At 46.8% G+C, this 22,573-nt stretch overlaps 1 protein-coding gene and 1 pseudogene across 1 annotated transcript; both read left to right on the top strand.

Moving 5' to 3' along the window:
• Nucleotides 1-90: 90 nt before the first annotated feature.
• On the top strand, nucleotides 91-22,325 carry ZG16 (zymogen granule protein 16). Its single transcript, XM_032606126.1, has 7 exons — nucleotides 91-209; nucleotides 338-581; nucleotides 5,867-5,977; nucleotides 9,015-9,606; nucleotides 20,923-20,984; nucleotides 21,168-21,300; nucleotides 22,007-22,325. The coding sequence occupies exons 4-7, from the start codon at nucleotides 9,524-9,526 to the stop codon at nucleotides 22,323-22,325; spliced, it is 597 nt and encodes a 198-aa protein (XP_032462017.1). The 5' UTR covers nucleotides 91-209; nucleotides 338-581; nucleotides 5,867-5,977; nucleotides 9,015-9,523.
• On the top strand, nucleotides 12,912-13,012 carry LOC116741084 (annotated as a pseudogene).
• Nucleotides 22,326-22,573: the final 248 nt, after the last annotated feature.

Genomic DNA, 22,573 nt, shown 5'->3' with positions numbered 1-22,573 from the left:
GTGTTTCCAAGGCAACCTGGGGGGATGTGGTCACTGCGGTGGGGAGGCGTTTCCTGGTGAGAGGTGGGGCCGGAATGGGCAGTGGTTCTGTTGAATTCAGTGTCACCCCACAGTCAGGCCCCAGGCCCCAGAACAATTACCTGGAAGCCAAGAGAGAGAGACAGAGCCCATCCAGACCACCAAGGTGGCTCGTTCTGTCCTGCTCGCAGGTGGCTGCTGTGTCCCTGCCCTGCCCACCGGGCCCCGCCATACCCACTCCTGCTATCTGTCCCCACACACCCTCCTGCTTGCCCACCTTCTCCATGCATTTCACAAACATATATCTTCTTGTCCTCAGACCATTTAGCCCCAATTTTGGCTGGAAACTATCTGTGAGGTGAGACTCAGGTAGCAAAAATGTCAGGCCTCTGGGAAGGATCCAAGGCTAAACAACATGCTGAGGCCTCTCTCCAGGACCACGAACATTTGTCATCTCGGCTCCTTTCTCCTGGTGCTTAGTGTTGAGGAGAGAATCGTCAGCTCCTGGACTGGGAACCTTTCAGAGACTGTCGAGAATCGACTCACTCACTGACAGATGGCAGGTAGGCCCTAAATAAGGGAGGTGTTGTGTTCTAAGTCACACACCTCATGTATATAGGAGGATGGGGGGGAGCATAGATATAAATTCCTTCTCTGCCAAACAACGTGTACACAACAGAACTCTTCCTACGTACTCAGATTTTGTTTTGCAAAATGACAACCATTTAATATGAAAGGCTACAAAAAATATGTTGAAATGTTAGTGTCTTACCAAAGAAGGTCACAAAGGCAGCCTGACTCAGATTGCCCTGTCCTTGTGGTTTGGAGGGAAGGGCCAGAAAGAGTACAAAGTGTGGCAGGGGTAGGAGTAGGTGGAAAGGAAAGTCCCAAGGCTCTGGCCTTAATAGGCATCACCCACCGAGATTAGAATTTGATGAGATTATAAGCCTTAAAATAAAACCTGAGCTTAATACCACTGAACTGGATATGTACAAGTGGTTAAGATGGTAATTTTTGTGTGATATGTATTCATGACGATAAAAAGTTTTCCTTTTAAAAGAAATTCCAAATAAATAAAACCTGAAAATTGTTATGTATGTTCTCTTGTAATTAGTCTTTCTTTAAAAAAAAAAATTAAAGCTCTAGAACAGTAAACATTATTCAAAACCACAGGGCTTCCCTGGTGGCACAGTGGTTAAGAATCCACCTGCCAATGCAGGGGACACGGGTTCCAGCCCTGGTCCGGGAAGATCTCACATGCCGCGGAGCAACGAAGCCCGTGCGCCACAACTACTGAGCCCGCGTGCCACAGCTACTGAGCCCGCGCACCTAGAGCCTGTGCTCTGCAACAAGAGAAGCCACCGCAATGACAAAGAGAAGCCCCCGTTTGCCACAACTAGAGGAAGACTGCACATAGCAACAAAGACCAAATGCAGCCCAAAATAAATAAATTAAATAAACTAAACAAACAAACAAACAAACCAGAAAGACCAGGTATGATTTTTTTTTGTTGTTGTTCCTAAGGTATCAAACTGGCTGTTTTGATTCTTAACTGTTTTTCATCACTTACAAAAAGGCTTAAAAAATTTTAACTGGTTCCTCAAGAAATTAAACATAGAATTACCATATGTCCAGCAATTATATGTCTACATATGTGCAAAAGAATTGAAAGCAGAGACACAAACAGATATTTTCACACTAATGTTTATAGCACAGTTATTCACAAAAGCCAAAAGGTGGAAAGAACTCAAAACGTCCATTGATGGATGAATGGATAAACAAAATGTTTATATTATATATAAAATATTGTTTATATCATACATATTATTCAGGCCTAAAAAGGAAGGAACTTCTGAAACATGCTACAACATGGATGAACCTTGAAAACGTTATGCCAAGTGAAATAAGGCAGACACAAAAGGACAAATACTGTAGGATTCGACTCATATGAGGTCCCTGGAGTGGTCAGGCTCCAAGAAACAAAAAGTAGAATGGTGGTTGCCAGGAGCTGGGGGGAGGGGAATGGGGAGCTGGTGTTTAATGGGTCTAGAATTTCAGTTTGAGGACTTCCCTGGTGGCCCAGAAGTTAAGGCTCCTCGCTACCAATGCATGGGGCACGGGTTCAATCCCTGTTCGGGGAACTAAGATCCTGCATGCTGCATGGTGCCACCAAAAAAAAAAAAAAAAAAAAAATATATATATATATAATTTCAGTTTGAGGAGATGAAAAAGTTCTGGAGATGGAGGATGGTGATGGGTGCACAAAAATGTGAATGCACTTAAACATTGTTAAAAAATGGGGGAATTCCCTGGGGGTCCAGTGGTTAGGACTCAGTGCTTCCACTGCAGGGGGCACAGGTTCAATTCCTGGTCGGGGAACTAAGATCCCATAAGCTGTGCAGTATGGCCAAAAAATTAAAAAATAAATAGGTAATAGAATAAAAATTGTTAAAATGGTAAATTTTATGGTATATATATTTTACCACCATGAAAACTTTAAATCATAGTATAGAAAATTGAAACATAAAGAGGAAAATGATTCCTTACAATTTCCTCACTCCCAAATAAACCTGCATTTTTTTTTTTTTTTTTTTTTTTTTTTTTTTTTTTTTTTTTTTTTTTTTTTTTTTTTTTTTTTTTTTTTTTTTTTTTTTTTTATGCGTTACGCGGGCCTCTCACTGCTGTGGCCTCTCCCGTTGCGGAGGACAGGCTCCGGACGCGCAGGCCCAGCGGCCATGGCTCACGGGCCCAGCCGCTCCGCGGCATGTGGGATCCTCCCAGACCGGGGCACGAACCCGCGTCCCCTGCATCGGCAGGCGGACTCTCAACCACTGCGCCACCAGGGAAGCCCAACCTGCATTTTTTTTACAGGCTTCTTTCTGCAAAGTAGAGAGCAAAACCCAGGTATTCTGACCCCTAGCTTCCTCCCCCTCCACCATGCAAGAATTTCTGCAAAAAGGAATCAGGAAGTTACTCAAGGAGTGTGTGTAAAAGGGAAGTCTCTGGTCAGGAGTCTGGAAAACAGGCCTTTGTGTGGGAGTCTTCTGGTCGACCTGGGATGAGCCTGGCTGTGCTTGGAACCAGTTAAACTTTTTTTTTTTCCTTAAAGCTCTTCCACTTTAAACTCCTTTAGGATTTTCTTTGAACTCCATATGCATTTTATTTCCTCCCACCCTTTATTTTCTTTTTTGGCCCACCTCACGCGACATGCGGGATCTTTAGTTCCCCAACCAGGAATCAAACCCGTTCCCCCTGCAGTGGCAGCATGGAGTCTTAACCATTGGACTGCCAGGGAAGTCTCATTTTTCTTTTTTAATTGAAATACAGTTGTTTTACAATGTTGTGTTGTAAAACTCTATTTCTCATACACTGTGCAGCTGGCCCATGGGCTGCTGTGTGCAGAGTTCTGCCCTTGGTGCTCTTCACTCCTAAGTGTATGTGGTGGTTTTTAAATATTTATTTATTTATTTAGGCTGCGCCGGGTCTTAGTTGCAGCGTTTGGGATCTAGTTCCCTGACCAGTGATTGAACCCGGGCCCCTGCATTGGGAGCGCAGGATCTTACCCACTGGACCACCAGGGAAGTCCTTATGTGGTGGTTTTAAAACATGTCTCCAAATTCCTTTTCACTCCTCCTGTCAGAGGTAGAATCTCATCCCCTGCCTTGTGAATATGGGCTGGCCGTTGTGACTCACTTCTTTTTTTTTTTTAATTTTATGCATTTATTTTTTGGCTGCATTGGGTCATCATTGCGGTGCACGGGCTTCTCACTGTGGTGGCTTCTCTTGTTGCGGAGCACCGGCTCTAGGCACGAGGGCTTCAATAGTTGTGGCTCGCAGACTCTAGTTGTGGCGCACAGGCTTAGTTGCTCCACAGCATGTGGGATCTTCCCAGATCAGGGATCGAACACATGTCCCTTGCATTGGCAGGCAGATTCTTAACCACTGCGCCACCAGGGAAGTCCCATGACTCATTTCTAATGACTAGAATTCAGCAGAAGTGACAGTATGGCTGCCACGGCTAGGTTAAAAAATAGGGAGAGTGCTGTTCCCACGTGGCTTGGGCTCATTCTCACTCTCTACTCATCCTTGAAACCCAGTCACCATGTGTGAGGAAGCCTAAGACACAAGTAGGTGCCCTGGTTAAAGTCCCAGCAAGGGTCCCAACTGACAGCCAACGTCAACTCTCTGACCCGTAAGCAAGCTCCTTTCCAGATGACTCCAGTCCCAGGCTTCCAGCCACGTCAGCGGACGCCGAGTTATCCCCACTCAGCCCTGGCCAAAAAGCAGATTCATGAGAAAAAAAAAATATTGCTGTCTTAGGCCACTAAGTTCGAGGGTGGGTTTGTAGCAGAGAAATAGATAATCTGGAACATTCTACATCAGTGTTTCTCACCAAGTGAGTAAGGACAGTACTTCAGAATAACCTGTGGGGCCTTCTCCAGGGTTCACTCTTCATCCCTATGCTTCCCCCACCCCATTCTATTACACTGTTTTAGGGCCTGAATTGGGGAGGGTGAGGAGGAACATGGTAGCCACGAGAGCACTGAGTTGGTTAAGAAATCCCACAGGTGATTCAGATACGCCCTCCCTGTGGATGAAATCCACTAGACCTGCTCTGTCCAATATGGTAGCCATTAGCTAGGTGTGGTTCTTCAAATTCAGATTCAGTCAAGTAAACCATTCAGCTCTTCAGTCTCACTAATTACATTTCATTTAATTAAGCCACTAATTACATTGCAGCTAGTGGCCACTGTATGGACAGTGCAGCTACGGAACATTCCCGCCATCACAGAAAGCACTATTGGGCAGTGCTGCTTTAGAACCTGGCTTCCCAGACGGTCAGCAGCACCCAGAGAAAGCATCAGAACGCACACTCTCAGGCCCCGCCCAGACCTACTGGATCAGAAGCTGTATCTTATCAGGATACCCAAGTGACGTGTGGGTGCATGAATGTCTGAAAAGCACGGCACTAGCCAGTTCTCAACCTTGGCCGTAGGTTAGAAGCACCCCGGGAGCTTTTTTAAAAGATTGAGGCTTGGACTCCCCTGGCGGTCCAGTGGTTAAGACTTCACGCTTCCACCGCCGGGTGCACAGTTCCGATCCCTGGTCAGGGAACTAAGATCCTGCGTGCTGTGCACCGCAGCCAAAAAAAAGCCTGAGGCTGAAGCCACACCTCAGACCAAGTAAATCAGAATGTCTGGGGAGGGACCCAGGCATCAGTCGTTAAGGTTTTCCAGGTGATTTCAATGGGTGGCCAAGGTTGAGACCCACTGCTATGGTCTACATCCTCTGGGGGGTCCAACAGCTTCTGCCCTGCAGTGGACACCTGTTGGATTGTTAGACTGACGCCACTATTTGAGGAAGTGTCTTTTCTGAATGGTTGCAGTAAGAGCTGTCACATTCCTATAATGTCACCCCCGCCACACACACACACTTAACTGTGAGTTGATTGAATGCCTCAGGTAGGCTGGACCAATGAGTTCTTTCCCTTGGAATTTTGGAACTGAGACTGAATGTCTCTGGGTGACTGAATCTGTTAGATGTGAGGGTTGGGAACTCTCAGTGCTCCCTCTCGCATCACGCGGACCAGAGAGAGGAGCACTGGAGAGAAAGAGAGAGATTTCCGATGCTGTTTGAATCTCTGGTTCCATTTCCCTCCAGATGCCCAGCTATAGTCTTGTCCTCGGCTCATGCGTCCTTATAATACATTTCCCTTTGTGCTTAATAGTTTGGGTTGGGTTTCTGTGACCTGCAACCTGCAAATGCTATTTAATATAATCCTAGGCCTGTTAAATATGTTCCAGAACAGAATTTATTTTTTTTTAAATTTTGGTCTCATGGCTTGCAGGATCTTAGTTCCCCAACCAGGGATTGAACCCGGGCCCCCAGCAGTGAAAGAGTCCTAACCACTGGATCGCCAAGGAACTCCTGGAACAGAATTTCGAACTAGATCCCACAGGTAACTCAAAGTTACTAAGTAAAAGACTGCTTTATTATTATTGTACAGAACATTTCTTTTTTTGTACTTTTCTATATTGTGTAATATTTCATAGTATTAAGAAGGCTTCCTGGGTAAAACTGCCTGATTTATTTGGGCAGCAGGCAGACAGAGGAGGGGAAGAAGCAGGCTTTCCCAGCAGTGCAGCCTCTCTGAGGAAACATCTGTTTGCAAAACTGGAGTTCTGGGCCATGTCTTCTCCAGTCAGAAGTTCCAGATGATGCCAGGCCCAGTGTATGTGGACCTCAAAGGAACAGAGATTTGGGGGCTTGGTGAGCTACCCACTGGGGTTCTGCTCACTTTTAGACTTGCTGAAGGAATTGCTAACTGACTGCCTGGTACCCCCTTCACTTCTGCTTGGATCCCACCTGCCTAATCTGGCCATGCCTACACCTTAATAGCTCTCTGTAGCTCTAAACTGAAGCCCCATCTGGAGATAACTGGACCTGATGGATCTTGAGGAAACGATCATTTGAGCTGAGTATGTTGGGGGGGGGCCTGCCCACAAGGTGGCTTTTGTGGGTCCTTTTTCTCTGCCATGATGCTACTTGAAAAGTTAATGAGGTATATTCCAGACTGAGGCTCTCAGTGGCCAACACCTACACTCTATGATGCGTCGTTGCCCACCAGATGTTTCCAGGAGAAAGGAGGGCCCAAGGGGCTACCACAACTTCCCCAACTCCTATGTGTACTGAGCCTGGCCATACTCAGGTTCTTGGCCTGATTCTGGCGGAGGTGGATGCTCTCAAGAAAATATCAAGGGACTTCCCTGGTGGCACAGTGGTTAAGAATCCGTCTGCCAACGCAAGGGACACGGGTTCGAGCCCTGGTCCGGGAAGATCCCACATGCCGTGGAGCGACTAAGCCTGTGCACCGCAGCTACTGAGCCTGTGCTCTAGTGCCCGTGAGCCACAACTACTGAGCCTGCGTGCCACAACTACTGAAGCCCGCGCGCCTACAGCCCGTGCTCCGCAACAAGAGAAGCCACCGCAATGAGAAGCCTGTGCACCACAACGAAGAGTAGCCCCCGCTCACTGCAGCTAGAGAAAGCCCGCGTGCAGCAACGAAGACCCAACGCAGCCAAAAAAAGAAAGAAAGAAAACATCAAACTTCATGTCCTTTACCACATACCTGACTATCACTGTCTCATTCATCAGAAAGGATTACTACCTCTATGGGTCATTAGTCACCTGAGATCCAGCTGGAGGACTCACTTGTATTCTGGTTCCAGAAAACTCGTCCATCCAAATTCATCCATCCTCTAGCTCTCCCATCCCAATACCAAGGGGTATCAACTGGATCCTGAATACATCACTCCATTGCTGCACTTTCTACATGTAGCAGCACTGGGTGGCCAGACTTTATTTATTTATTATTGTTTCTATTGAGCCATTATTCACATACTAAAAATTTCACCCTTTTCAGGTGTTCCATTCAGTGGTTTTTAGTGTATTCACAAGACTGCAGCCACCACCACTGTCCAATTTCAGAACATTTTCATCTCCCCAAAAGGAAACTGTATACCCACTAGTAGTCACTCCCATTCCCTCCTCCCCCGCAGTCTCTGGCGACCACGATCTGCTTTTTCTCTATGAATTTGTCTATTCTGGACATTTCATATAAATGCAGTCATACAATTTGTGGCCTTTTGTGTCTTGTATCTTTCACATCGCATAATGTTTTCAAGGTTCATCCATGCTATAGCATGAATCAGTGCTTCACTCCTTTTTTTATCACTGAATAAATATTTCATCATATGAATATTTGTCTTTCCCACTACCTGAAAGTAGAGCATTCTTATGAAGCCTTCCGTAAACTGAAATGACAAAGTGAAGAAGTAATTATCTTAGGACACATCTTGCTAATGGATGCACAGAATAAACCAAGATAAGGCACAGATGCCCACAGACACAGTTGAAAACTATGGTGGCTGGATGCTGAGATGCTGAGTGTAGTTTCTGGGGAAAGAGCTTGGCTGTGCCACTCCCTTGCTTGGGGTATGTGCTGCCTCTATAACCACTCACTGCAAAACAGACACTGAATACTACTCTCACCTTTTGGCTTTTACTATTGTAAAAGTGAAAATCCTCTTCAGATTTCTTTTGGCTAGCAAAAACAGGTACTAATGTAGGTTTTCCTAAAAGCAAAGTGGCATAAAATGAACTTTCAAGAAAAGTGGGGAAGGGACTTCCCTGGCGGTCCAGTGGTTAAGACTCTGCACTTCCACTGCAGGGGGCATGGGTTTGATCCCTGGTTGGGGAACTAAGGTCCTGCAAGCTTCATAGCATGGCCAGAAAGAGAGAGAGAAGAAAGAAAGAAAGAAAGAAAGAAAGAAAGAAAGAAAGAAAGAAAGAAAGAAAGAAAGAAAGAAAGAAAGAAAGAAAGAGAAAGAAAGAAAGAAAGAGAGAAAGAAAGAAAGAAAGAGAGAGAGGGGCTTCCCTGGTGGCACAGTGGTTAAGAATCCACCTGCCAAATCAGGGGACACGAACAAAGTTCTAGCCCTGGTCCAGGAAGATCCCACATGCCGCTGAGCAACTAAGCCTGTGCACCACAACTACTGAGCCTGCGCACCACAACTACTGAAGCCCGAGCGCCTAGAGCCCATGCTCCGCAACAAGAGTAGCGCCTGCTCCCCGCAACTAGAGAAAGCCCGCGTGCATCAACGAAGACCCAATGCAACCAAAAATAAAGTGAAAGAAAGAAAGAAAGAAAGGAAGGAAGGAAGAAAAGTGAGGGATACCTGTACCACATTTTGTTTATCCTTTCCTCGGTTGATGGACATGTGGGTTGTTTCCACTCTTTGCCTATTACAAGTAATGCTGCTAGAAACATTCAGGTCCAGGTTTTTGGGTGGACATATGATTTCAGTTCCTTTTCTGTACATACCTAGGAGTAGAATTTCTCATTCATATGGTAATTCTATGTGTAACTTTTTGAGGAACTGTGGGTGGCCAAATTTTCAACTGTTAAGTTCATCCACTTCTTACTTTCTGCTCAGAACTCACATTCCTCCAGCAAGGACAGCTCCACACCTTCCCCTTCCACATTGTTGAGGACCTCAATGAACCTGGCTCCTGAGCAAAATGTGGAGGACACCAACCTCAGGCTAGAAGAGCAGCAGCAGCAGGCGCCAGGGGAGACAACCCTTCAGGAAGACGGTGCTGTCTTCCTGCCATGCTTACGCCACCCATCCTGGCTGAAGCCTAAAGACTCCTTCTTAAGCAACGTTACTGCAACCAGAGTTCTGGGTTTCATGCTTCAAGTGGCCTTCATCCACAACCCACAACCCACGTCTTACCACTGCCTGCTGAGCAAGGTGTGTTTGGACCTTGCCATGCCCACCTGGGGTCAAGAGGCAGCAACCAGGAGTGGCAGGGACGTGATCAGTGGGGGAGGTTCCTGATTTGCGCTCCAGACCACACATCAGCACGGCTGAGGGCTCCAAGCAGAATGTTGGTGAAAAGTTGCTTTACACTTCAGAGTTTCAGCTTCTACAGATGAAGGAACATGCAGTCAACCCTCAGCTTCTCCCAACCAGATGGAATTAAACCGCACTCCCTCTTCGTGTTCTCTGTAAAGTGCAGCCTCAGGTGTGAGAAGCAGAGAAGCGGGCAGCAGACGGGCACATTTTATACTTGGACACTGAGGCTTAGAAGGGTTGAGTAGCCTGTCTGGGGTGACTAATGATCCTATTTTGCCCTGGCCTGTCCTGGTTTTAGCATCGAAAGTTCCATGTCTCAAAATACCCTTAATTTTGGGCAAACTGAGAAAGCTGGTTAGTGTCTTCCTAAGTCACACAACTAGCAAGTGCTGGAGCTGAATCTGAACCCAGATCTCACCATCTCCCATGTCCCCCTCCCGCTGAAAGAATGACTTCCTGAGCAGGTCAATCACGCGAAATATATTCAGAGCAACAAGAGATCCAGGTGTTTCCTGATGCTCTTCCCTTCCCTTTTGCCCTCTCTGCAGGGGCGCCCAGACCAGCTGAGAGTTCCATCCCTTACCCAGGGCCATCCTGATGCCTACAGGGAATAAGGACAGGGCCGCTGAGCTCAGGAGAGCTTTATTACTGCCAGGGCCTGCCAGGTCTCACCTACCTGGCTCCCCGAGATCTCAAGAGTCAGAGATTCCAACCTTGAGAGCTGTGAAAAATGATGAGGATGAATTAGAGAGGTCCCAAGTGCCACCTCTTTGGGGAAATCTGGGGAGATGGAAAGAAGCTGGGCTTTGGAACCAGTCAACCCTGGATTTAATCTGAGCTTCCCATCTTTTTTTTATACTTTAAAAATTTTTAATTTTATTTTGGAGTATAGTTGATTAACAATGTTGTGTTAGTTTCAGGTGTACAGCAAAGTGATTCAGTTATACATATACATGTATCTATTCTTTTTCAAATTCTCTTCCCATTTAGGTTGTTACAGAACACAGAGCAGAGGGACTTCCCTGGTGGTCCAGTGGTTAAGACTCTGCACTTCCAAGGCAGGAGGTGCAGGTTCGGGGAACTAAGATCCCCCATGCCATGCGGCGTGGCCAAAAAAGGAAAAAAAGAATATTGAGCAGAGTACTCTGTGCTGAGCTTCCCATCTTAGAAGCTCCAAGGGACTTGGCAGTCTTCTTAATTCGTGCCTGAATTTCTATTTTTCCCAAATTCCCAACTTGAAGGGCTGTTGAGGAGATAATATTAAATACTTTATATAAAGAACCTCATTTAGCACTTCCGTCCTTGTTTACCTTGACCTAGCATTGCTTCTCATCTCATCTTTCAAGACCATAAAGATCTGCCCCTCCACACTAGGGACCGCCTTAGACCTTCTTATCATTCAGGATTGCTCTACATTGACCATCAAATTCCCCAAGCACTGAGCCTCCCCTTCCTCTTGCTCCACCTGATGGTCCATCTTATTGACACTTCTTTTTCCTGGAGCCCACATCCTGGAGGTCATCACTGACTACCCGCCCTCTTTGACCTCACTCCACTTCCTCTATAACCATGACTTCATTGTGAATCACTTCAACCCCACTCCTTACAGCCTTCCTCATAAACCTTCTGCCTTGAGCCAATACAACCACCTGCCCTTTGTCCTATTGGAGAAAATCACACAACCCACGATAGTCAGTGCCTCTAGTCGCCCTGTAACATGGATCTGGACAACTCTCGTTCCCCTCCCGACAGTTGCTCTTCCAAACATTTCACAGCTTCCCTAAAGAGACCTGCGCAATGCCAACAATTCTCCATCAGCTGATAATCTCTTCCTCTCTCCCCACGAAGAAAGCTGGGGTTTTTGGCAGGAGCCCCAGCTCTCTTCCTTGTTGATTCTCTGCCCTCCAGAATGGGGTTGGCCCCCTTACCCCTTATCCCCACCCTAGCAAGGAGAGATTAGTAATCATAAATATCATGGTCTGCTCTTGGCTTCATTCATGGCTTGCCTGGGGATTCTTACTGCCTTCCTCCAGTTCTTGCAGGCCTATCTGCTCTGATACTTTCCTCCTGTAGTGAAGGAAGGTGCTTCCCACTTTGTACCCTCCACTGACCGTCCTACCCTGTTAAAATGTCTCTATTCCTCCTATGCCCCTGTTCCCAGCCATAAATGATTGTGTCTTCTATGTACCTCACAATTTACTGAACACATTTTTCTATCTCATTTAATCCTCTAAAATAACCCTTTGAAGTGGATCTTTTTAAAAATTATTTATTTATATTGAAGTACTGTTGATTTATAATGTTTCAGGTGTACAACAAAGTAATTCTTTTCCATTATAGGTTATTACAAGATATTGAATATCGTTCTCTGCGCTATATAGTAGATTCTTGCTGTTTATCTATTTTACCTATGATAGTGTGTATCTCTTAGTCTCAAATTCCTGTTATCCTTCCCCCACTTTTCCCTTTGGTAACCATAAGTTTGTTTTCTATGTCTGTGAGTCTATTTCTGTTTTGTAAATAAGTTCATTTGTATCTTTTATGAAGAGAATCTTATCATTCCTGTATCAATGATGGTTCAGAGACTTTAAGTAATTTGCCCAAGACAAGTGATAGCGCTGGATGGACCTCAGCCTGCTTCTCTCTTTTCACTCTGCAATCCTGGCATCAGTGACCACACTTCCCTGGCCACAGGTGGGATGTGCATTTCCTCCTCTGTGCTCCGCTGAATCCCCATATGCCCACCCGCTGTGCTCATTCACTGCACTCTGAAGATGTATTCCTTTATGTTTGCCCCTCATAAGGCTGTGAGCCCCTCCAGGGTGGGGAACTTCATTTCTGTTTTCCAAGTTCCCTCAGTAAATGCTTTTGATCACATCAAGTTCAAGCTACCTTGGCCTGTGTGTCAGGTTAGTTGTGGCTAGTTGACCATTTTGCCTTCACACTTTCATGAAATGAGTGGACATGAAAAAGTGATGATACTAGAGAAAAGGTGCGAGATCTCATGGCCTTGGTACAACAGGGACAAAGCTGAGAAGAACTGCGGATGCTAAAATCAATGACGCAGGCCTCAGTTGGACGTGCAATGGGCTTTAGTTGGTCTGCGCTGTATTCAATTGGGAAGGAAGAAAACGAAATCGAAGCATATGTATAGAAGGCTAGGAATATATGATTTAGGTGTATAACTAAAACACGAGGGGTAATTAGAAATTTTATGATTTTCTCACTTGCCCTGGGTGGAGCCCCTCCTTAGAATGTGAGACTGTGTTGTTTTACTTGCGCACATTTGATTCCTATAGAAACAGTCCCTTGGCACTCACCGTGCACTAGGCCATGTTCCGGAGTGAACCCTAAGAGCTGGGTTCAGACCCTTCAGACCCTTCAGATTAGGGCAGAACCCTAAGAGCTGCCCACCCTTCTTTTTTTTTAAGATGAGAAAACAAAAGCAGAGAGAAGTAAAATAACTTGCTACAGGTGCTCACTTCAGCAGCACATTCTAAAACCGTAGAAACAGAGAAGAGTAGCATGGCCACTGTGCGAGGAGGACACAAATTTGTAAAGCATTCCATTTTTTAAAAATTTATTTTACTTGTTTATTTTTGGCTGCGTTGGGTCTTTGTTGCTGCTCGCGGGCTTTCTCTAGTTGCGGCGAGCAGGGGCTATCCTTCGTTGCGGTGCACAGGCTTCTCAATACGGTGGCTTTTCTTGTTGCGGAGCACGGGCTCTAGGCGCGGTCTTCAGCAGTTGTGGCTCGTGGGCGCTAGAGCGCAGGCTCAGTAGCTGTGGTGCACAGGCTTAGTTGCTCCGCGGCATGTGGGATCTTCCCGGACCAGGGCTCTAACCCATGTCCTCTGCACTGACAGGTGGATTCTTAACCACTGCGCCACCAGAGAAGTGCAAAGCATTCCATATTTTTATGACCAACTCTCTACAAATTCTTATCTGTGAAGAAGACAATGCTTAGATCTGCATCACAATCACCCTTGTTTACTGTGTGTTTTCCTGCTCACCTCCCAGAACGGACTCTCCCCGCCCTCAACATCCTCTTCTGTCTTTAGCTGAGGGTGGCATTTAAGATGAGGGCTTCGCCCATTTTGGCGAGTTACTCAGTTTTCCTGGGACTCTCCCATGTACACATGTTATTAAACTTTGATTTTCTCCTGTTTAAAAATAAAGAAAGAAAGAAATAACTTGCCCCAGGCACACGTGTGCCCTCTGTGTAGTGGTGGCTGGATTCCAACACAGTCTGTGCATTTCACCAGCACATCACACTATCTCTGTCTTAATGCATTTGCAGAACACATCATGCATGAGAGCAGATGACTGTTTGAACTTCACGTGATGTGTAAAGGAAACCAAATCTGCTCCTATTTTTAGATGAATTCCTCCTGACACAAAGCAAGAATGACTGCTTCCTGGTGGAGTGACTCCCACCTTGATAGTTTATCCAGCATATATGAGCACTGGATATAGCTGATCCTACCACTCAGATGGACAAGGATTTCATCCCTTTGAATATTATATTGTCCTATGTTTTGGAGAGTGATTACTTTTGTGAGGAGGAGGAAAACAAATTAAAGGAAGCGAAGGAAAAATAAACTAAACAAAGGAAAAAAAAGTTGCAGTTGATAATTCAGTAAGAGGTGTGGAGACTGAAAGCAAAAACAGAGCTTAAAAAAAGTTACCGTGTAATTATATCTCAATAAAAGGAAATAAAAACCAGATTCCCAAGTGACTTTAACTTTAGTTGTTCAAGCCAACTTACACAAAATTCTTTTTCAAGTCTTATGATGCGTTTGACAAGATCTCCAGGATCTAAACTCAAGCTAAACCATAAGATAAAGCTAACTGCAGATGAAAAAGATATGGCTGCCTACACCATCTTTACCTGAAAGAGACCAAAAAGGAAGGCCGTGTTTTGTGAAATTCTCAAGGGAGAAGAGAATAAACATTTACCCAGTACTTACCACGTGCCAGGCCTGTCAACAGAGTTTGGTTGATCTCCTTATCTCCAATATACAGATGAAGAAGCTGAGGCCCAGTAGGTCATGAAGAGAGTAAGGACTGGACCCAAGCTTTAACCCATGTCTCTTTTTAATACAACATTCTGTCCACAAATTCTTGGTACATCGCTATAGGTTTCTGACTTCAAAAATGATTAATATATAATCATTTTGTAATATATACACATATCAAATCATGATGCTATATACTTGAAACTAATATAATGTTATATGTCAATTATATCTCAATTTAAAATAATTATTAACAGTGTACACTTATCTACCCAAATCTGGGTCTCCAGAGCCACTCTAGTTACTGCCCTAGATGTGTCCCAGTCCACTTCTAGCCTGACAGTTTTGAACAAATAGCATTGGTATATGAAGAAATTGTATTTGAACCTTACCCTTTGAGTTAAAAAACTGCAATTCGTAATAGGAAATAACATTTCATATCGCAACCCACTACACACAGATAGAGTGTTTAAGTGCACTACTTCAAGAAACAATATTGGGACTTCTCTGGTAGTGCAGTGGTTAGGACTCGGCGCTTCCACTGCCGGGGCCCCAGCTTCGATCCCTGGTCAGAGAACTAAGGTTCCGCAAGCCGCAGGGCCAAAAAAAAAAAAACACCCAAAAAACAAACAAACAAAAAACCCCAATATTGGGGCTTCCCTGGTGGTGCAGTGGTTGAGAGTCCGCCTGCCGATGCAAAAGACGCGGGTTCGTGCCCCGGTCCGGGAAGATCCCACATGCTGTGGAGCGGCTGGGCCCGTGAGCCATGGCCGCTGGGCCTGCGCATCCGGAGCCTGTGCTCCGCAACGGGAGAGGCCACAACAGTTAGAGCCCCACATATCGCAAAAAAAAAAAACAAACAAAAAACAATATTTAACTTTGTTACATGCACTGCTCTCCTATTTTCTTTTCTATTCCACTTTTAAAATATGCTGATCTTGAGCTGTTAAACTGATTTCATGGCACAGCAATGGGTTAAGATCTACCGTTTGAAAAACACTGTCCTTTAGGGTTTTGGTTGATCTTGAGATATTTTTTTCTTGTTTTATAAATGCAGAAATATAGGCTCTAAAGAATGAGGTGACTTCCTTAAATTCACACAGCTAAGAAATATTGGATGGAGGACCTCAACACAGAATTCTGTGTTTATGCCCAGTATTCTTCTGAATACAGAATTTCTTCAGAGGAAGTGTAAATGAGAAATTGAAGAAAACCTATATGCAACCCTGTGAGAAGAGAGACATAGCTGTGTGAAGAGTCAAAAGAGGAACATTTCATAGGAGTCTCGCTGCAGCTGACGCATTTGACAGTCATTTCTAGGGGCCAGGTGAGATGCAGGACCTGGGAATTCAGAGGTAGGGACTACACAGTTCCTGCCTTAGGATGGGCTCCCGTTTCAGTGGAGGAGGCTTCCCTGTAAACAGATAAATTACGGTGCAGGGTAATTAGAACCAGACTAGTGATGGAGGAAGCACAGCTGGAGGCTGTGAGTGGGGGACAGAACCATGAGAGAAAGGAGCCATGAATTCTGTTCAAAGTGAGGGGCTGGGAAGAGAAGGGAGTTGAGGAGAGCAGGCTTGGTGGTGGGCACAGGGGGTGGCTGAGCTGGTGGTATGGGCAGAATATCTTGAGGGTAGAAGGCACTGGGTGGGCAGAGGAGGGCAGCATTTTGGGCAGCCATGTAACCGAGCAGGACCCTAGGAGGCTTTCCCAGAGTAGACCCCCACCCATGTTCTCCACCTGCCTTTTGTCTGTAGAAAAACTTTAGTCAAAGAATAAATTTAATCAGAGAAGTGAGAAAATGCAGAAAGAAAGGGAAACGGTCAAGCAAGACAAAATAATAATACTTTAGCCATTAATCAAAGTCAAGGACCTTTAGTTCCTCCTCAAGGACTATAGATATTATTCTAAGCCACATCCTTTGAGCTATTTTACAGATACTAGAACTCCCACCAGGTGGAAGAAGTTAACTGTCCACTGTCCACAAGCGCGTAGACCCCAGACCAGTTGGAACCAGAAGGTTGGTGATGCTGACTCCCGATTACCTCACCACCAACCAATCAGAAGCATGTCCACGAGCTGACCACGCCCTGCTCCTTGAACACTATAAGACTCCTCACTACCCGCTCCGGGGTGGGGCGCACAGTCTTGAGGATGTTAGCCCACTGTGGCCCCCTTTGTCTGGCAAAGCAATAAAAGCTACTCTTACTTTGTTGTAAAGCAGAAACTAACACACCATTGTAAAGCAATTATACCCCAATAAAGATGTTTAAAAAAAATAAAATAAAATAAAAGCTACTCTTTTCTACCTCACCCCAAACTCTGTCTCCTCCTTTCTCTTCGCATTTCTATTTGGCACCGGTGAAGAGGCCGGTTTTTGGGAACAGCTGGAGTAGCAAGACCAAACTGCAGGCCACTGAGGGGCTGGCGTGTGGGGCACGAGGGTCAGGGGGGTAGAACTCCCTTTTTCAACTTAGTGAGGTCACTTCTGCTCTCTAGACTTTATCCATTTGAACAGTGAAGAGTGAGCAGAAAAGCAAGCTCACGTTTGTTTTCATGGTAAAACCCTCTGCTCAAATGAAACCTCCATGGAGGCCCAATGTATAAATGAGGAGGTGGAGGATGTTTTCTTAACAGGAAACAGATCTGCTGTTGTTTGGAACTATATTGTGAAAACTCCTTGATGGGGGGAAGGGGCACATTCTCACCCTGGGGTCTGAACATGCACCAAGACTTGGAAAAGACAGAGCTGCTTTGTCTGAGGGAGGGAGGGCCTCTCGGGCAGTCCAGGAGGGCAGGCGAGAGGGACCCAGCAAAATGGGGGGAGAGTCACTCCCCTCTTGCCATGGCCTCCCTTCCCCAGCCTCACCCACCCGCAGTCCATTCTCCACTCTATCAAAATCCGGAGGAACCCTTTTAAAAGGCAAAACCCTTCAATGGCTCCCCTCACTCTCGGAAGGAATCCAAACTCCTGACCATGGCCTCCCAGGCCCTGCGCCCTCCGCCCGCTGGCTGCTGCCCAGACCTTGCCTCCCACTGGCTTCCCTCACTTACCACCAGCCACCCTGCCCTCCTTGCTGTTTCTGAATTCATCCCACGTGCTTCCTGCTCAGGGCTCTGGTACTTATTGTTCCCTCTGCCCGGCCCACTGCTCACCCAAATATCTGTATTTCTCTCCTTCACTTCAATCAGGTCTCTTTGCAAATGTTACCTGAGCAGAGGACCCTTTAAGCCAGAGCAGCAGCCTCTCCATCCCTCTTCACGTTCTCTCTCTGCTTTGATGATTTCTTCATAGCACATATCATGTAGTAACATTCATTTGATGACTCCCCCTGCTAGAGTGAAAGCTCCTGAGGGTGGGATTTGACTCTCTTCCTCCTTACTATCTCTCCAGCATCTGGGGTGGTGCCTCCAACATAGAGATGCTCCATAAACATGTGCTGAGTTAGTCGCTTTGCTAAAGGGGCAGAAGAGTCAGTGAGTGTAAGTTGCCTGTGATAGCAGAAAGCTTGGGAAGGCTTTGGACTTTCCCTGCCTGTAGCACTGGAGCAGGGGTACCTTCCACTGCTTATAGGGACTGGGGCAGGTAGGCACCCAGCTGGCACATGGGTTAAATGTGAACTAGTTTAAATAGGAGCTAATGAGGTAGAAGCAGAGGGGGGCCTGGTGTCCCAGGGCCTTCACCTTCTTCCTTTTGGACCCTCAGGCACAGCATCAGTGCAAACTCTAAGATGTACCAGCATTAGCTACACAGTGGCCTTCCTTGTCTCCAGGACGACAGAGGATGAACCCTGAGACCCCTCCCACTGGAGGAAGCGTACCTCTGTCACTCTGGAAAGGGGACTCAGGAACTTTTGCCCGGAACCCAGGGACCAGTCTGCAGGCATGGAGGAGACTCTGGATCTCGGCATGAAACTGAAACTATGACAAGTGTAGGAGCCTCTATTCTGAGGGTCCCAGATGTGTCAGTCATGGAAATGTGAGGGTGTTTTCCCAAGGTGTTCACCTCAGACCTCCCTGAGCTGCCATCTTTGATTCCCTGTGTTTGGTCACAGACTCTGTGATGTGCTCCTATTAAAGAAGAAGAGACACGTGATAATGAGAGAGGAGAGAGGGGGAGGAGTGAGAGAGAGAGCTTGGGAGAGATGAAGAGACAAAGAAGAGAACAGGCACCGAGAAAGAGAGAATATAAAGGGAAAACCTCAGGGCAAGAGATGTCAGGGAAAGATCAAGACATTAAAGGAAGGAGAGAGAAGAGAGAGAATCAGGGAAGAAAGGCAAGCACAAGAAAGGACAAAAGCCATAAGAGAACAAAATGGCTGGAATGAAGTAAAAGTTGTCACCAGGATGTGCTCGTTTTGGACATGCAGAAGGTTGGAGAGGGGAGATCACAAAGGGCATCCTTGGCTACCCTCCTAGCTCCTGGAATCTCCCTGCCAGGAGCCCCACCCTACTTCCGGCTCATCAGGGTGGGGCTCCCTGTGTTTCCTGGGACGAGTCCTCAGTCCCAGATGGTGAGCCTATAAGGGGGTGGGGTACTCCAAATGCCACACTCCTGATCATTACTAACCAAGGCTAAGGGTTCCAGCCCCTCCTTGGGCTTTGTCTGTCTGCCCTGCTGACACAGTGGGTCAGAGGGCCAGTCCAAAGGGGCCCCAGAAGAGAAGGGCTGGCAAAGAGAAGAAATCGATGACACCAACCCTGGGGAAGTTTCAGACCTACGGGAGGGAGCCGTTGCCCTGTGTGGGCTACAGCCCCAGGAAGATTCAGCTATGGTGCCCAGGAGTCCTGAGGGCCCAGAACTGCCCCCAGAGGAGGACCTGTCTGCTTTTACTTCCTCAGCTTCCCTCTTGCCCGCTGCGCTGACTCTACCTGTTCCAGGGAGGGGGATCTCCAGGTGTCCTGTGGCCTCAAGTCACCGTTCTCAGAGAGAAAAAGTTTGTGAAGAGTCTGACAGATCGAGGATGGATGAATGGAAAAAATAGAAAGTACAGCAAAATATTAAGATAGAATCTACATGGTGGGCATAGGGATGTTCACTGTACAATTGGATTTTTTCAAATAAAATATAAGGGGAGAGAAAAAAAGTGTCTGGCAAATAGTAGGCATTCCTAAGTATAAGGTGTTGGGAGTGTAATCCCTTTCCAGGAGAATCTATATTTCAAATACCTGCAGAGGACAATGTTTATCCTGAAAGACGGCAGATTGCAGGTGAGGGCACCAGCAGAAACCAAATAGGGGAAGGAGAACCTCGGACCACACCCAGAGGTGATTAGGAAGTTTGCCCACCCAAAGCAGCTGGCCCTTCGGTTGGTGATCTTTTCTCAAGTTTATTCTGCCTCTCCTGAGATCTGGGCTTTGGTCCAGAGTTGACCCCACCCTGCCACCAGACCCTGCCTGACAACTGACCCTAAGAGTTTGATCATGTTTGCTCAGGAGGTGAGGTTCACGCAATGAAGAGCAGGGGAAGGGCTTGGACGAGGTATAAAAGACCTGGAAGTCGCCAGGGGGTTACTTTGCACTTGAAAGTGCCAGGTGAGGGGTGACAGAGGTGTGGGTTGAGGGGTAACAGGGATGCCTGGATTTGAATTAGAGGGGATTCACGCTGAGCTGAAGAAGAGGCTTCCTGGATTGAATGGCTGGGAAGACCTGCGTGTCAGCTAACCGGGGCATCTGGTTGTGAGCTAGTCTTAGGTGTAAGGATATCTGGATCTCAGCTGAAGGACTGGGGACACCCGGGATACACCTACGGCCAGATTTGTGTTAGTGAAGAAGGAGGTATGACAAATAGACCAGGTGCCTGGGATCTCCTATCTTAAGCCGGTTCCGATTTCTTCTCCAACTTCTCAGTCTATCCCACCTGCACCAGAACTGCTTGGACAGTGCTGTTGGCTGTTTCTTCTATCACCACCTTCACTCCCCAAGTGACCCAGAGACCCACCTCTAAAATGCTCCTTTCCTTCTGATTTGAGACTAGGATGAAACTAGGAATTTAAACTATGCCCCAGATATGTCCCACAGACTGGGCCAATCTACCACAGGCCTACTTCAGTTAGGTTTTGCTCTGACTCCTGGTTTGATAAACTCAACCATCTCTAGGATTTGGAGATGTCCTCCACTTCTTCTTTAGAAAGCTCCTTTCCTGCTTTGTGCCAGGAGGGAACAGGGCTTGACAAAGCTTAATCCAGTTAGAAGGTCAGGACTGACCTTCTGGCTTGGGAGGGAAGAGAAGGATCGGCTGTAGCCAGACCGGAGAGAGGCAGAGGGATTGAGGACACATAAGATAGTATTTGTGACAAACAGGACTAGAGAGTGTAGACAGTTCTTTCTAAGACCAAGACTGGGTGGATGAGGTCTGAGTTGAAGGACCAAGAAACCCGAGCCTCAACTGGAGATCAGGGGTGCCTGGGTAAATGATATCTGGGGGGGATAAGGGTAAACGTTCACTTTCTCCTTTCTTCCCACTCCAGCCCCAGGATGTTGACCGTTGCTTTTCTTGCCCTTCTTTGTGCATCAGCCTGTGCCAGTGAGCGTAAGTGAGAAACCAGGAGCCCAGCACTAGAGTCAGGGGAAGCAGCTTCCTGTACTGCTGGTGGCCAAGGCTGTCAGTGGCTGACTTGGGGTGGTGGGAACTGAGTTGTGGGGGGAATAAGGGTGGTGGGGAGAAACTGAGCTCTCAGGGGATTTCTCCCCCCAACTCCTCCTTTCCCTCCAGTTCAGGCCAGCTCCTCCTCTTTCAGTGGAGAGTATGGAGGCCATGGAGGAAAGCAATTCTCCCATTCTGGAAACCAGCTGGATGGCCCCATCACTGCCATTCGTGTCCGAGTTAACAGCTACTACATCATAGGGTAAGATTCTTTGCGTTTCGGTGGTTTGGGGACCTTCTAGGATCTTACTAAATTGTGAATTTCTCAGTCACTTTGGGTCACATCTGTTTCAGTCAAGTCACAGGGATAACAGGATATGGAAAAATTATTAGAGGACTTGGATTTGAGACCTGTGCTGTCGAAACCCCTAACACACCCACACTTGTGATCTTGGGTAAATCATATACCATCAACTCAGAGGGACCTGGAAGTTGTCTAGTTTTTCCCCCACCCAAGGTTTAAATCCCCTCTGGCATCCTCCATCTTTGCTTGATGGCTCTCCCAAAACTTTATCCTTCTGATCCTGGATTTGTATCCTAGCACAGCATGGACAAGTCTCTTCCTTCATCGGAGCCTTTCAGATGTTTGAAAAATCCCTTTCCTTGTGTCAAGTAGGGGGTGGGGGCCTGGTGGGAGTGTAGACTTCAAATTCAAGCTCTGATATTCACTGTCTGGGTGATTCTGGGCAAGTTGTTTTCCCTCTGTGAGCCTGTTTGTCAGCAAAATGAGTTGAAGTTCCATGTATGATCTCCAAGGGCTTACCCAACCCTCACATTCTGTGGGACTGGCAGGGGGTTTGTCATCCCTGTCACTAGTCTGAAGGTCTCAGCCTGTAGGCCAAGAGGTCCTGAATTCTGATCACCTTACTCAGTGTCTCCCTTCCTTCCCTCCTCACCCCTGCCCTTAGCCTCCAGGTGTGCTACGGCAAGGTGTGGAGCGATTACGTGGGTGGCAAGTTGGGAAAGCTGAAAGAGATCTCCCTGTACCCTGGGGAATCAGTGGTCCAGGTGTCGGGAAGGTACAAGAGCTACCTGAGAAAGCTGGTCTTTGTGACTGACAAGTCCCGCGTCTTGACTTTTGGGAAAGACAGAGGCAAGAGTTTCAAAGCTGTCCCCTTGCACCCCAACACTGTGCTTCGATTCATCAGTGGCCGAGCTGGCCAATCCATTATCAATGCCATTGGCTTCCACTGGGGTGTCTACCCCAGTAAACACGAGAACTGCTGAGTTGTCCTGCAACACTGCAGTGGGGGTATGGGAACCCCTCACCACTAACCACCATCCACCTGTCTCAATAAAAAAAATAATAAAAAGGCATGGCTAAAGCGTGTGTATGGGTGCCTGCAGCTGGGATCCACCTCTTGACTCTGGGTATGGACGTGTGACTCTCATTTCTGGCTATTCGTCAGACGTCAATCTGAGGAAGAGTGGGAGGATGAGGGAGAGAGGTGTAAGAATCCTGGGCTTTTCTTCAT

The sequence above is a fragment of the Phocoena sinus genome, chromosome 15 (assembly GCF_008692025.1).
Source record: "Phocoena sinus isolate mPhoSin1 chromosome 15, mPhoSin1.pri, whole genome shotgun sequence".
NCBI lineage: Eukaryota > Metazoa > Chordata > Mammalia > Artiodactyla > Phocoenidae > Phocoena > Phocoena sinus.
Note: the sequence above shows the minus strand (reverse complement) of the source record. Positions and strands in the feature narration are given on the sequence as shown.

Excerpts from the sequence above, each read along its gene's own strand:
- ZG16 (XM_032606126.1), top strand. The coding sequence starts at position 9,524 with ATGCAGTCAACCCTCAGCTTCTCCCAACCAGATGGAATTAAACCGCAC. Across the intron at positions 9,607-20,922 it reads TCTGTAAAGTGCAGCCTCAG|CCCCAGGATGTTGACCGTTG; the intron begins GTGTGAGAAGCA and ends TTCCCACTCCAG. Across the intron at positions 21,301-22,006 it reads AACAGCTACTACATCATAGG|CCTCCAGGTGTGCTACGGCA; the intron begins GTAAGATTCTTT and ends CCCTGCCCTTAG.